The following is a 16,781-nucleotide window of genomic DNA, read 5'->3' on the forward strand; positions in this document are numbered from 1 at the left end:
CTTCCATAAAGGAATTTGATGGAAACCAGAATAGGCGTCCATAAAGCTCATCAAAGCATGGCCGGCTGTTGAGTCGACCAGGTTATCAATTTTAGGCAGAGGGTAACTGTCTTTGGGGCACGCCTTGTTTAAGTCTGTGTAGTCTACACACATTCGCCAGGTGCCATTCGACTTTTTAACAAGCACCACATTTGCAACCCAGTCTGGGAAGTAACATTGCCGAATGAACCCTGCATCAAGTAATTTTTTAACTTCGGCGGCTGCCGCCTGACTTCTTTCTTCGCCATGGTTCCGCTTCTTTTGCCGTACCGGCTTCTTTTTCGGATCCACGGCCAGTTTATGTACCGCCAGATCAGGACTAATGCCTGGCATTTCATGGACTTCGAATGCAAAGATGTCCTTGTATTCTTTCAATAGTTTGTGAAAGTTGTCACCAAGGTCTCTCAGAGCAGTCGTCCCAACTTTGACTGTTCGGTCAGGACGTGAGTCGTCTAAGATCAGGTCCGCATGCTCACCAGCCGACTGAGGGCGGAACTCATCCGACCGCTCCTCTGCCCATGATTGCTATTTTCTTTCTTTTCTTGCGGCCCCTGTCTGGGATGCCTTTCTCTTCTTGCCGCCTGCTTCTCGAACAGGCGCACTCTCCTTGACATTGTCAAGGTCTGTTTTTTGACCGCTTGACCCAGTGGCCATAACAGTGGGCTTGACATCCGAGAGATAGCACTCTCGGGCCATCCTCTGATCTCCCCTTAGGGAGCCGACTGTTCCATTATCCCTCTCAAACTTGAGCAACATAAGAGATGGGATTATAACAGCCTTGGAATTATTCAGGGTTGGTCGACCCAGAATCATGTTGTAGGCCGAGAGTTCTTCCACTACCAGGAACCGGACTACCATGTGTCGTCCTTCCCCTTTTTCGCCCAGGCGGATGGGTAAATCCACTCGTCCTAGTGGGTGGACGACTCCTCCTCCAAACCCTACTAAAGGGTGGGAGGCCGGATGTATGCAATCAGTCTGATATTTTAGTTTCGACAGACATTTGCTACTGATGAGATCTGATGAGCTTCCGGTATCTATGAGGATTCGGCCAACTCTCTGGTTGGCCACTTTACATTCAATAACGATAGGGTCGTCATGCGGCCCTCTTACCCCTCCTAGATCTTCTTCAGTGATGACAATCTCAGGAAATGAATATTTGGACGGCCGTTCTTGGTGAACGGAATTTACATCTAACCGCCTGATATTGTCTTTGTTGCCCCTAATAGTGGGGCCGCCTCCTGAGAAGCCGCCTGCAATAGTGTAGACGACTGCATCATCTGTATCGGAGCTGTCGGCCTGTTGATTCTTTTTGGCCGACTGCTTTTTTGAGGAAGTGTTCCCCGTAGATTTCTTGACATAAGTGTCAAGATCACCTTGCTCAGCCAGGCGGTCCAGATACCGCATGAGACTGATGCAGTCATTGGTGTGATGACCAACATCATCATGATAAGCACAGAATTTATCTTGGTACCGGTTGTTTGCAGAACCCTTCATGGGGACCGGCTTCTCAATTGAGATCCGTCCCTTGATTTCTTTTAGGATAAACTGGTTATCTTTGTTAAACGCATACTTTGGGGAGTATGGTTTGAATTCTTTTTTCTTTTTCTGGGCCGGCTGTTTAGAGGAATCAGCCGCCCAGACCTCTTTTCTCTTCTCATCTTTGTTTGACGACTGTTTCTGTCGTCCTTCTCTTTTGTCGAACCTTTTCCCGTCCGATTGTTTTACCGTACAAAGATCAGTCGCCTGTATATAGGCTTCTGCTTCAATCAAGGCCTCTTGAAGAGTCGCCACCCTCTTTTGAACCAAATCAAATTTGAAGGTAGACCCGTCTTTGAGACCTCTGAAAAAGTCAGTATAGGCTACCTCATCCGGTAACCCTTGAATCTGTATTCTCATCAAGTTAAACCGCCTGATGTAAGAACGAAGCCCCTCCTTCTCGCCCTGCTGAATTGTTCCTAAATCAAGGGTCGTTTTCTTCGCAGGGATGTTCATGGCGAAGTTGGAGGTGAATAAGTAAGCAAGCGTCCTGAAGCTATTTACACAACCAGTCGGCAGGTTGCCGAACCATTGTTGTGCGATTCCTTTGAGAGTCGCTGGGAAACACTTGCACCAAGTGGGATCATCCAACCCTTGAAGGTACATCAGGTTGGTGAATGCCATCAGATGGTCTTCTGGGTTAGTAGTGCCGTCATAGGCGCCTACTAGTACATTTTTCACTTTGGCCGGCTGAGCGGCTTCAGTAATTTCCTTGGAGAAGGCCGACGGCTGTTCACCAAGTCTAAGCAACCGTAGCTGCCAGTCCATAGGTTGGACGTTTTTTGCTGCAGGTCCACCAAACGGAGGTGGCTGCAAAAAATACTGTTATTGCGGCACAAATGGTAAGTTTGGTACCGCTTGGTCGCTATGAAAGCCGGACTGACGGGAGGTGCCGCCTGACTGACTCTCATGATACGACTTAGTATGCCTCATCGAGGCATCTCGCAGACTGTCTTGAAAGTTTGAAGTAGAGGCCGACTCTGACAATCGGTCACTCTTTTTCTGCTCTAGCAGTAGCCGAGCGTCTGTGAATGTTTGCTTCGACCCGTCCGCCTGAATATGACGAACAGGTTTCCTATTTCCTGTAGGAAAACGGAATTTTGTGAAATCAAGGGCAGGTGGCTCCCGCTTCCTAGATTTAGGATGAGGAGTCGCCTCTCGCCCTTGAACTGGCTTCCTCTTCATTGAAGTGGAGGGTTTCTTAGCCGACTGCTCCTTGACTGGAGCAGGCGGCTTCTTGTTGATCAACTCTTGAATCTCTCCCTTAAAGTTCCTCATGAAGGTCATGAGTTCGTTCCTTGTGATGGGAGCAGACCCATCAGTCGGCTGTTGCCGAACAGGCGGTGCGCCTGCTGGCTAACTTCCAGTTTGAAGATGTTCCCGTTCCCTCCTTTCGGTATGACGGGTACGTCGGGCCCTTAGGGTCCCGTCTGAAGCTGTGTGAGCTTCAACTTCAAATTCACTCTCGGTATCATGGTCCGACTGAACTTGAGGGTCGTCTAGGGGACGCCTCTCTTCAGGAATCGGTACAGACTTGGATGCCATCTCAGAAGTACTCTCCCCACAGACGGCGCCAAATGTTTCGGGGTTTTCTGATGTCCTGCGGGAGAGTTACAATTCCGAGACTGGAGCCGGACGCCTGTACCTGCAAAATAACGGAGACTCCTGGTGGTGGGAGCTCCGCCTCCAACGGTCAAGTTAGTACTTGATTAAGGAGTAATTAATGCGGAAATTAAAGTGATTGGGTCTCTCTAGGTGAGAATGTTTAATGTAGGTAATCTGCTTTGTTAGCGAGATCAGCCGGTTATTACTGTGTGTAATTAATGTGTTTTTTCGTAATCTCCCTTAATGAGGATTAAGGGAGGTATTTATAACCTTGGGAAACGTGCACATCCTAGGTTTAGGTTAACCTAGGGCTGATTGGGCTTCCCTCGGAAGTTGGGCCTGGGTGGCCGGTTTCTCCATTAGGCATGGAGTATGCCACTTGTCTTGACATAATAGGTCCAAGGTGGACGAATAAGCGTGTGCCACGTGGCAAGCCCTGACAGTTCCAACTGGGGGACACTTGGCAGGACCTGATTGGCCCACGTGGCGCATTCCGATTGGTGGGAGCAAAATCCCCTAATCAGGAAGCAATATGTACCTATTCAGTAGGTTCTTCACTAGCAACTTCTGTGGTGGATGCTCACGAGCTGAATCAAAGTGGTAGATTGTGTTATTGGAAACACAAATCACCATAAGGCTCTAATGAGCACTGTATACATTTAGAAAACGTCAACATATACGGTCGACAGTTAACTGCATTTTCAGAATTTGAAAAAAAGCAACCACTGAATTATGACATATTTAGACGTACTCCTCAAAACATGGGGCTAATATGAACTTATATCTCGCACGCGTTGATACCTTAATACCCCGTTCAAGGTAATCTTCCACTTCATGAGGGTTGCATAGGCATCTGGTGATGGAGGTCTCCTCGGGGCAAAACCACCTAACTGCAGCCTCGGAATTGCATCCACTAATAAGGTGCTCCTGTAGTGCCCTTCATGACAGTAATGTGGGGAATAATTATGATGAATTGCATTGTTTATATTCGAAAATGCAACAATAATATGATTAGGAATGGTGGCATTGATTACCTCATGAAAGCTTGAATGATGGAAATGTTAAGCATGGCACCAGTTAGAAATTCCTTCACATCCTCTCTTGTAATAAATGCAATCCCATCCTCATCATAGTGGAACAATGCCTTAGGTAAAATGACTTCAATAGATCTATCCCTAGGCAACTCACTAACACGGTTGTGAAGAAAAGTACAAGCTTCAGAGAGCGAATGAAGGACAACGACTTCTACTAGTGGAGTACAACTCGTTGCAGAACCTCTCGAACTCGTCTTCAACAGGTGTTCACCCTTCGACCCTTGTCCTTGTTCCATGTTATTTGGAGGTTGTACATTCTTGGATTTTGGCTTCTCCACCTTCTTCCTTTTAGAGGACTGATTTTCATTTGCAAACTAGAAACATATAAGCACATGGTTATAGTACAACCTATTTGCGACTTGTTTTAAAAATAAGCTAAGTGTGTATACTTACCCCTCCTATCAACCTCAACCGATCACGTGGCCATTGCACAAAGCTACCTTTCGCATCAAGCAGCGTCAAGAAGTCATATTCCTCTCTAGACACCGGTAGTGGCAAGTCCTCAAACCCAGGACCTATGGAATTGATCGCGACCGAGATATAGTGGGTACCAGTATTATACTTGAAATGGACCTTGTCTAACGGTTGTGCGCTACCATATCCCACCAACTCTTCATCCATGTTTTTCTCGGGGTGAAGAAGCTCACAAGGCGTCTCTTAGCATGTTGACTTTTTTCCTACACAATAACAAATGTTCGCATCATTATTTGTAGTGAGCAAAATCTAGTAAACAACTCTAATTGATATGAAACTACATACAATTGCAGAAGCAGTAGTAGATTTCGCCACAAACTTCTCCCAATCCTTGACCGTTATTTGTGGATATACATCCCACGGTTTCTTCTCGGGTTTCTCCTCTCCCCCATCATCCATCACAGTTTCCTTCCGTCTTTCTTTTGTTTGTTATGGATCCATCTTGTTCTCAAGGAACTTTTGAAGTTTTTGAACCTCTCTTGAACAAAACATTCAAACGATTTTCTCTTGTCCGGCTCATCAGGAATATTGAACACACTCTATAAGAATGACAAACGTCCATGTTAGTCAAGGCCAAAAAAAAAATTAAAAAAAGGCAGGCTGCACAGCCAGCCAGGAAGGCTGCACAGCAGCCTAGGCAGGTTGCACAGCCAGCCAGGGAGGCTGCACAACCCACCCAGGCAGGCTGCACTGTTTTTTGGTGAATGCGTGAATTTTGGTGAATCTCGTGAATTTTGGTGAATCTCGTGAATTTTGGTGAATGCGCAACGATTTTGGTACAAAGTTTTTTGCCAAAAACTGAAATAATAAACACTTACCATTGTATCATCCCAAAACATTTGAAGCAACCCTTTCGGTATCTCGGGCCACTCCAGAGTGATAGATATTTTACGAGTAAGTATGCCAATGTGAGTGGAATATTTGCTGCGCCATTGGCCAGTAGGCTGACCCAACTCATCAAACTCAAGAACCATGGGTTCCCCGGGTTTCTTAAAAGCTTTTGTTGAACCCCTAACCTTTCTCTTCACCGGTGCCTTTAACCCTTCTCCACCACCAGTGGTTTTCACTTGACTTTGCGTGTGCATTTGTTCTTGTGAATCTCTTACAAACTCGGAAACAACATTATCCGTAATAGGGGGGCACATTCAGCTGCTATCTCGTAATCATCAAGCCTACGCTGCAACTCATCATGAGCTTGGTCTTCTGGGTCACCCAAATCTGGCTCCTTATTGATATCATACAACTCGTCATCAGAGTGAGAGCTACCACGGTCTTAATCATCCATATCCTCAGCGTAGTGAATGTACTCATCACTAGCCATGATATATACTCACCTACCATCACAAGCAAAGCAAATAATTAGTCATCACTAAAGACAAGAATATGCGTAAAAGTCATTGATTTCATGCTAATACAAGGTTATAGGAGCGAAAGAAGTTCAATATGGCATAAATGAGGTTCTAACATTCCCGACTTGTTTATTTTCATTACTAGTTCACGTCTAATCCTTCTAACAACTCATAAATAACATGTTTAAAAGTTGAAAATGCGTAAAAGTCATTGATTTCATGCTAATACAAGGTTATAGGAGCGAAAGAAGTTCAAAATGGCATATATAAAAGTACCTCATTCAAGTATTCCCTCATTATGGTCTGATCGAATATAATTTGCATCATTGTCTACATCATTTCCTACATCAAGTTTAGGGGTTGTGAATGGGGGCGAATCATCAAATGCATCATATTCTTCCTCGTCTTCAACATCTCCAACCCCTAAAATTCTTCTTTTGCTAGCAAGGACGATGGACCATTTTGGATCGGCTGGGTCGGTTACATAGAACATTTGCTTAGCTTGAGATGCAAGGATGAATGGTTCCAAACTATCCCGCAAGTGGCCAAGGTCTACAAGAGTGAAGTCATCATGTTTGACGTTGCGCCTATTATTATCGACCCACTTACACTTAAATAGACCTACCTTAAACTCACGGTAATCTAGTTCCCATATTTCCTGAATTCGTCCGTAGTAGGATAATTGGGCGTCAACTGGTGTTGTATCCTTCGCACTTGAAAACTCCCTTGATGAAGTAACAAGAGTGACACCACTATTTTGGGTCGATAATGATTTTTGATCATGATGCTCAATCCAGAATGTATACCCATTTATGTCATATCCCTCAAATGAATAAACATCTTCCTTTGGACCATAAGCTAGCCACTTTATTGTATCAGAGACCATCTCATCCAATTGACGCAACACTCGATCATGGAACCACGTCACAAACATCTTATTATGCAACTGCATTAAGGCCCTTTCCCCTTTGGATGGAAATTCGGCACGCAAACTATCCATGTGCGCTTCTAAATATGGGTGAACCTCCGCAACATGATGAAGCACAAATAGGTGAGCTTGCAAGAACTGATCTCGAGCAGGTGAGATCTGTTTCGACCCGCGTGTGCCATGACCATCAAGTCTCCCTTCATGTCGGGAAGTGGGAAGCCCAATTGGTACGCAAACTATCCATGTGCGCTTCTAAATATGGGTGAACCTCCGCAATATGATGAAGCACAAATAGGTGAGCTTGCAAGAACTGATCTCGAGCAGGTGAGATCTGTTTCGACCCGCGTGTTCCATGACCATCAAGTCTCCCTTCATGTCGGGAAGTGGGAAGCCCAATTGGTTCGGCAACGGCAACATACTCTGCCACGAAATTACCAATCTCCTCAGCCACAATCCCTTGAATCATACTACCTTCTGGATGGGCTGGATTTCTGACTTTATTTTGCAATGTACCCATGTGTCTTTCAAAAGGATAGCACCACCTCATAAAGAATGGACCACACAACTTAATCTCACGAACCAAATGAAGAATCAAATGCACCATTATGTCAAAAAAAGATGGTGGTAAATACATCTCAAATTTGCACAAAGTTACAACTACATTCGCCTAGAGAGCATCAAGTGCAAAAGGGTCAAGCACTTTGCTGCATATGGTATTGAAAAACGAACAAAGGCTTGTAATAGCTTCTCTCACGTGCTTCGGTAGAATACCACGAATTGCAATCGGTAGGAATACTTGCATCATCATGTGACAATCATGGGATTTCATACTTGTCAACTTCAATTCTCCATTTAAGGAAACGAATCTTTTCATGTTTGACGAGAAACCAGATGGAACCTTAATGTCATACAAACAAGCACAAAACTTTCGTTTTTCTTCCTTTGACAATGTGTAGCAAGCTGGAGGTAAATAAACCTTTTCATTCTTGCCTTTTACAACATCTTTCTTCTTTGATACACCGGTGCCCTTTCCTTTGCGCTTCCCCTTTGGTTTTTTTCCACCATCTTCACTTCCCTTTTCAATTACCTTTGCCTTCTCGGCCTTTGGCTGGACCCACAATTCCGGACGAACCCCCCACGCTTCCAAATCTAATCGCGCACTCTTTCCATCCTTTGTTTTGCCTTGAATACCCAGAAGTGTCCCAACAGCTGCATCACAAACATTCTTCTCTATATGCATCACATCGAGACAATGTCTAACATCATGTTCTTTCCAGTACTCAAGCTTCCAGAAGATCGATTCCTTTTTAAAGAGAGCATGCGGATCTAAAGGTTTCGATGTTTTACCAAAAACAGTTGGTATACCCTTCACTCGACCATACACCTCATTTCCACTCAATGGCCTAGGCGCAACCCCCTCTTTCACTTGCCCATTAAAGGCCTTTTTTTGCTTACGATATGGGTGATCGCGCCTAAGCAATCTTTGGGTCCTCACGTACACATCTTTGCCATAGTGTTCAAGTTACACGTTTGGTGTGTCATCGATACAAATGGGACATGCCTTATGCCCTTTGTTCTTGTACCCGGACAGGTTGCCATATGCGGGAAAATCATTAATCGTCCACATAAGGGTTGCACGTAATAGGAACATCTCGTTCTTATGGGCATCAAAAACAGATACTTCTTGATCCCACATCTTTCTCAAATCATCAACAAGGGGCTCAAGGTAAACATCTATGTCGTTTCCAGGTTGCCTTGGCCCCGTTATCATAAGTGAAAGCATTACGTATTTCCGTTTCATGCACAACCACGGAGGCAAGTTGTAGATCACTAAAAGTACCGGCCATGTGCTATGTTGGGTACTAAGAGTGCCAAATGGATTCATATCGTCGGTACACAACCCAAGCCTTAAATTTCTGACTTCATCACCAAATGCCCTAAACTTCATATCGATGTTCTTCCAATCCGAAGAGTCAGCTGGATGCTTCAGCAAACCGTTTTTCTTTCTTCCCTCTGCATGCCATCTCAAGTTCTTAGCATCTTTTGGTATAGAAAATAGACGCTTGAACCTTGGAATGATGGGAATATACCACAACACCTTGGCAGGAGGTCCCTTCATACCAGCATTGCAGCTCTTTCGCTTGTAACGCGACTTACCACAACGTGGACACTCCTCCAACTCTTCATATTCATTTCGATAAAGAACACAATCATTAGGACATGCATGTATCTTCTTATACTCCAAACCAAATGGACACATGAGTTTCTTTGCATAATAGAAGGAATTAGGAAGTTCATTCCCGTCTGGCAACATGTCACATAACACAGTCAACAAAGATGTAAAACTATTGTCGCTCCAATTGTGCTTTGACTTAATGTTAAAAAGTGTTAGCACGGTTGAGAGTTTGGTGTACTTTTTGGACCCAGGATACAAAGGCTTTTTGGCAGCCTCTGATAATGACTAAAATACATCACATCGATCACCAAATTCACCTTCTACATCATGCATCATCTCATCCAAGTGATCACCACCACCGTCCTCGATCTCATCCCCCTCCTCATCCCCATCTCCACCCTGATCAGTCTTATATTCACCTTCCACACGAATCTCGGCACTTTTATCATGCATATCATTCCCAACAACATTCTCCCTATACGATCCCTTTTCACCGTGCCAAACCCACACATGATATTGAGGCCTAAACTCATGACATACCACATGATCCCTTATTGTATCAACACTATCGACCATTGTGACATTGTTACAATTGACACAAGGACAATAAAGGTCATTCACACCCGTTCTGAGCTGATATTGTGAAGCATTCTCGCAAAACTCTTTGACCCCATTAAAGAATTCAAACGTATCACGTCTACCATACATCCAACCGCGATCCATCGACGATTTAAATTGCCTTTAAACATACCAGCACATTACAAATAATGTATAAATGCAACATATATTATGTCAATCAAAGTACATAGTATATATATATATATATCGTTCATATATGTAAAAATGAATGCTCCCAAAAGGTCCTTATCACTCCAACCTAACCCATCCTTGAACGTCTAATCTCACAAGTGAATGTATGTCAACTTTCCAATTTTAAGGAAAATCCGGCAGCATTTCCCCCCAGTTCTTCAAGTACACAATGTAAGTAATTACTTACCTACATATGCACCTAGAGAACATGGTTTCGAAATGATAAGCTGAGATACTCCTTAAAATCGAAAAAGAGACATACATTCACTACCTAAGTGAGATTAAACGTCCAAGAACGGTCCCAACCGGGGACTATTCAAGCCTTGCTCCTAATGAGAAAGACTCGAACGGGTATCTAGGCAAATGACGATGCAAGCATTCAATAACGTGCATTTTTTGACATTCAACAAAACACAATTTCATTCATTCATATAATGCTAATTGGACTACCTACAAGCAAACTAAGCTTACTTACAAAACACAATTTCATTCATTCATATAATGCTAATTCATCACTTTTAGGCTACTCAAATTCAAACAACATCAATTAACATTATGGATACAAATAATTAATAAAATAATTAAGATAAAATTCGATTAAATAAAATTTAAACCCTAAAATTTTCCTACATATGGTGAAATTAAGCATGAACTCACCCTAATTTGAGAGGGCCAAAGAGAAAGAATGTGGGGTGAGAGGGAGAGGTGTGGTGGTGGTGTCGTGCGAAGCTGCTGCAGCAATAGAGTCGACGGTGGTGGAGGTCTTCTGGCAGCAATGCAGCAAGGTCTTTGCAGGTGGCCAACTGTGGTGGAGGAGGCGACGGTGCTGCGGCAGTGGTAGCGTCGTGCCTTTGCTCGGAGTATAACATCAGTGGTCGCAACAATGGTGGTGTCTTGGTGGTGGTGGTTCAGTTAGGCAACGTGTCTTGGTGGTTAACCAACGGAGTGAGTGCGTGCAAGGTGAGAGGGGCAGCGTGTCTTGGTGGTGGTGGTTCAGTTAGGCAGCAATGGTGGTGGTGGTGGTGGTTCAGTTAGGCAGCAAGTTGAGAGGAAATGAAGGAGGAGTGCGCGAAATGGAGGAATGTGTGAAATGAAGGGGAAAAGGAGGGAAAATCCCGGTTTTTTTTTAAAGAAAGGGTAGCGGTTTGAACCGCTTCCCATTACATTTTTGGGAGCGGTTCAAACCAAACCGCTTCCCTTTACCCTTTTTTTTTTTTGGGTGGGTTTTTGTATGGATTTGGAAGCGAATTTTCAAAACCGCTGCCCATTTGGGGCTTCCCATTGACTTTTTTCTACTAGTGTCGCCACAACCTAAGTGCGTTTAAAGGACCTTTTGTGCCACTTTTTTTTAATAAAAGGACCTTTACAACAAAAAAAAAACCTATTTAAAAGGACCTTTCTAACAAATTTTCCTATAAAAAATGCATTTTCAAACAGCTTTATAATACAGTAAAAGGGTTCTCACAGCGGTGCCATTGATTGACGATGAATGTAGATCATCCTTTACTTTTCAAAATAGCTTAAAATTTCACCTTTTAAGTTTCGCATATGTGGCAAATTCTAGTTGCTCCAAGCAAAAAACATCAGCATTATTTGGCCCTTGCAACAGTAGAACCAGTTGGTAATGATCGTTGGTTGCTATACTACCTCTCAACCTCTTCAGAGGTTCAGAGCATGTCATTTGATGATACTTGTAACAAGAAACTGCAAGGAATGCACATATAATCAGAGAAGGTAGGCTGACAACAAGCGATCAACTTGTGTAAGAAGTCAGATTAAAACAACCATTATAAAAATTACCATTCTTCATTCTGGTTTCCTGAATGTGATCAAAGACGTTTTGATGATCTTTTATCACTCCACGACAATAGCTACTGTCTACTGACAGAAATCAAAGAAATGTGGATACCTTCAGAACGACACACCTTTGCTTATCACTCCACCGCAATAGCTACCGACAGAAATCAATGAAATGTGGATACCTTCAAAACGAGGACACACCTTTGCTACATAATGGGGTTTTCAGAAAGCAGCTTCATTACCAGCAAACTCTCTCAAGACATCTGCCACCTCTACTACTCCTAGCTTCCGGAACCAATTGACCAATAATTGAGAAGCTTCTTTACCAATAATGATGCCGGCCTTCTTTTTCTAAATGTATTAAGAACTCCATAGCTTTGTTTACCTTGTTCTCCTTTTCATAAGCAGCCAACAAAAGATCCACACATTTATCATTAGTTTCTATACCAGCAATTGGGAGATGTAATGGGGTTGAGATTGGTAAAAATGGGGAATTGGGTTTGAAGGTTTCAAGCAGTTTTGGACTTGCGTGGACATAATAATTTAGTATGACTCAACTTTAAAAGTTGATCCGACCCGACCCAACCTCATCAGACGGGAACCCGATCTGATCATCCACCTTGACACCTCCAAATACATTGACTCTACTCGTAGTTAATTTGACTAGAATTTATTAGTATTATAATTCTGTTAGTTCCATTTGATTAGAATTTATTAGTATTATAATTCTGTTAGTTCTACTTACGGAGTAGTATCCATGAAAATGAAGCGGGAAAGTAGAACGCACGTATAATAAATTAAACATACATGGAATGAAAAAAAAAATTGATATAATCATGTAGATTCATATCCATTATTTAACAAGCTGGCCTAGTAACAGCTAATTCATTATTGTAAAATTTAATAATAATTGGAATTGTTTATACTAATTAACCCCTTAGCTTGGCCTATATATATGGTTGATCCAATAATCTCGCCAATTTCATTCATTCATTCATTCAACACTATTACTAAATTCATATATATATATATATATATACAAGTAATTGCAATAATGAGTAATTATTGGTTGGTGTTCATGATAGCCATGGTTATGGTAGCCACGCCCTATACCTTGTCGGCAGACTCCGCAAATGTACCCTGAAAATGAGGTGACAGCTCAACGTTTGAAGGAGGCCGAAGAGAAGGAGGCTCATGGTGTAAAAGTTCTCAACAGGCGCTGACTATTGTCATCAGTGCCTGGGAAAAATTGTTGATAGAGCATAGAATTAATTTATTTTGAATGACTACAGAGTATTATTATTGTTGTTATTTTGTAATTTTATTATTATTTAACGTTGTTGTTATTATATTATTACTGAGTATTATTACTGTTACAAAAAGAAAATGTGCAGTAAATAGTTCCATGGAGAGCAAATCTCCCGGCAAATTAGACTAGAGCATAGGGATAACAGTATCAACAATGAAAGGAATTTAAGGCCACAAGACTCGTGCACAAATAATCAAGAGCAAATTGTGTAATGTCTAGAACAAATCCTAGCTTGTTATTCTTATGTTTGCTTTACTGAACGCAAAATTTCAACTCATTAAAAAACTCTTCAGTAGCTTCTTTCCCAGTAATGATAATAGACATATCTTCAATTAAGGGTTTCGTCCACATATAGCAAGGAGCAGTACAACAGCAACAATACCCCAATTCCTCTGTAAACTACCGCCTTGGGAGAGAGGGAGGAGGAGGGGGGGGGGGGGGAGAAGGCAAGGATGAATATCTTTTTTTTTTGGTGTTTAGAGAGTCACAAGGGCGGGGTGAGAATCGATCCCAAGATCTCCTGGAACCGGGAAGGAAACTCTAATATCCCTCACTATCGACAAGGATGAATATCTGCAACCTTTCATCTTGCATTGAAAGAGGCTATTTCATTTCAGTATGATATGCCAATTCACAATTAATGAGAGTTTGAGGAGCCATTTTAATACATTCTGTGATAAGTAAAAGACTAAAATTAACCATATAATAATGCATTTTCAGACAGCTTTATAATACAGTAATAGAGTTCTCACAGGAAATCATCAACATGCATCGGTGCCATTGATTGACAATGAATGTAGATCATCCTTTTCCTTACGAAATAGCTGAAAATTTCACCTATTAAGTTTCGCAAATGTGGCAAGTTCTAGTTGCTCCAAGCCTCTAGGCAAAAAACATCAGCATTATTTGACCCTTGCAACAGTAGAACCAGTTGGTACTGATCTTTAGTTGCTATACTACCTCTCAACCTCTTCAGAGTTTCAGAGCTTGTCTTTTGATGATACTTGCAACAAGAAACTGCAAAGAATGCACATATAATCAGAGAAGGTAAGCTGACAACAAATGATCAACTTGTGTAAGAAGTCAGATTAGAACAACCATTATTAAAAATTACCTTTCTTCATTCTGGTTTTCTGAATGTGATCAAAGACGTTTGGTGATTTTTTATCACTCCACGACAATAGCTACTGACAGATATCAATGAAATGTGGATACCTTTAGAACAACACACCTTTGCTTGATCACTCCATCGCAATAGCTACTGACAGAAATCAATGAAATGTGGATACCTTCAGAACGACGACACACCTTTGCTACTTAATGGGATATTCAGAAAGCAGCTTCATTACCAGCAAACTCTCTCAAGACATCTGCCACCTCCTCTACTACTCCTAGCTTCCGGAACCATTCGACCAATAATTGAGAAGCTTCTTTACCAATTATGATGCCTTCTTTTTCTAAATGTATTAAGAACTCCATAGCTGAGTTTACCTTGTTCTCCTTTTCATAAGCAGCCAACAAAAGAGCCACACATTTATCATTAGGTTCTATACCAGCCTTTCTCATATTTTCAAAAACAACGCGAGCTTTTTGACTTTGACCAGACTCAAAGTAGGCATTTATGAGAAGGCCACACATTCTCACATCAGGACAAATGCCACCAACTTGGATTGCATCAAAAACCCTTTGTGCCCCTTCAGCATCACCTTTCATGGAGTAAGTCCTCAACAATGCCTTATAAACTTCCGCACCTGCATAGATCTCTTGCTGTTCCATTTCCTTAATTAAGTCTTCTCCTTTATCTGGCATACTAGCTCTGATGTAAGCCATGATCATTGAACCATATGATCTTTTATCTAATGGCTGACAGAGAAGCTTCATTTCCTCAAATGTTTCTTGAGCCAACTTGAAGTGGCCAGCTTTACTGTACATATGTATCATGGTCGTCAATATAACCTGATCACAAGTCAGCCCCCTTTTACTCATCATCAAGAGCACATCTTCCGCATCTTGATGTCGGCCATTCTTGGCATACAGATGAATTAATTTCGTATAATCACGAATGTTGGCTTCAAATGATTCATCCAAAAGTGCAAATTCAGAAATCTAGGACCAAGTAAACAGAGTTCAGTTCTACACGGTAATACAAAAGATTATCAGATAAATGCATACTTAGTAATGGACTCACGGTTAGTCAATTGTAGTGCATTCTAATTGCATGCGTACCTCCAGGAAAATGATTCTGATAGGTATTACATATCAATACCCTTTCTTTGACATACTAATTTGCTATGCTAAATAGTAAGAAGTTGGAGAATTAACTTTACTAAGGGACTAAGTCCAAACTCAAACTCAAACTCAATCAGAACATCTATAAAATGCACATTTTCATCTTTCTAACATTCAATCTCAGTGCAGGGCTATAGTTCACACAATAAGAACATCTATATAATAGTATACCTTTTCATCTTTCTAATCTTCAATCTGCCAATACAGGGGTATATTTAAGGTGTATCCCAAAACTACTAGGACACCATGAAAACTAAATCAGTATGGGGAACCTAATACACCATAAGACAGAGTTTGTCAACGAATTAGGTAACCCAAAATTAAGTGCTTGTTTAGGAGCAGGAAGTGGCAGCAACTACCATATTGGAAAGCAAAGCAAGCAGTCATCACTCATCAGTAGTTCAGCACTTCAGTTATACTGGAATGCCATAGTGTACAATCGCTGCGCAATTGCATATGAACATCAACATTATTCAAAATGCAAATTTCCTTACAAATTACACATGAATTCATTCCCATAATCGCAATTATTACCATCTAATTCTACCAACCACTGCCCCGCCCCGCCATCATTGCTTGCAGTTCAATACAAATCATGGACGAAATATGCAGTAAATCAAGCATTTGTACAGAAACCAGATGAATGTTTCTCCTACCAAGACAAAAACAAGGATTTATATGCTTCAAAATGGACCAACCCAATCAAATTAAACATATTCCAGATATTTTCTTATAAACAAGCAAACAAACTAAAAATTCATTCAAATTCCAAAAATCATATGATGAAAGCTATACCTCAATAAACAAAGGATGATTAATAAAGCTTAATTCCTTAAGAATTACAAGCCAATCAGCTCTTCTGGGCTTCATAATTCTCACCCAAGCACCCAACAAATCAGACAAACTACCCTTTTCAGCTGAAAAACAGATAATCTGCCGCATTAAAGCCGTACATCTTTTCTCCATTTTCTTGGGTAATTTAGAAATTGCACGTTTTTGTGATTCTGTAATTTTATCTTGCCTTATTTCAACCCATCTGAATTTCGGTGGCTCTTTTGGTTCTGGGGTTGCTTCTGCATTTTCTGTGATTTGTGAAATGGAAATTGATGAATTTAATCTGGTTGTGAATTTAAGTGTTGCTAAATTTGTGGGTTTTTCTGGGAATTTGGTGTAATGTAGTAGAAGATTATATTTGATTGGATTGAAAGGGTAGGAGAGCAAGTGAGATGGAGAACAAGCCATGGGTTTTGGAAGGAATTGAATGACTCGAGAAAATTGGAAATGAAGTGATAAATAGCAAGTAAAACGGTAAACATAAGAAATTGCCTAGGAAAAATGGATGTGAATTTCATTTTGTGAGGGTCAAAATGGG

General features: G+C 41.6%; 1 protein-coding gene across 1 annotated transcript; it reads right to left on the bottom strand.

The window, feature by feature from the left end:
- Positions 1–13,561: 13,561 nt before the first annotated feature.
- LOC110717955 (pentatricopeptide repeat-containing protein At1g01970-like) lies at positions 13,562–16,779 on the bottom strand. Its single transcript, XM_021896754.1, has 3 exons — positions 16,205–16,779; positions 14,235–15,226; positions 13,562–14,137 (listed from the first exon to the last, which is right to left on the bottom strand). The coding sequence occupies exons 1-2, from the start codon at positions 16,649–16,651 to the stop codon at positions 14,450–14,452; spliced, it is 1,224 nt and encodes a 407-aa protein (XP_021752446.1). The 5' UTR covers positions 16,652–16,779; the 3' UTR covers positions 13,562–14,137; positions 14,235–14,449.
- Between the last annotated feature and the right edge of the window lie 2 nt (positions 16,780–16,781).

Source organism: Chenopodium quinoa, unplaced genomic scaffold (assembly GCF_001683475.1).
Source record: "Chenopodium quinoa cultivar QQ74 unplaced genomic scaffold, ASM168347v1, whole genome shotgun sequence".
Lineage (NCBI taxonomy): Eukaryota > Viridiplantae > Streptophyta > Magnoliopsida > Caryophyllales > Amaranthaceae > Chenopodium > Chenopodium quinoa.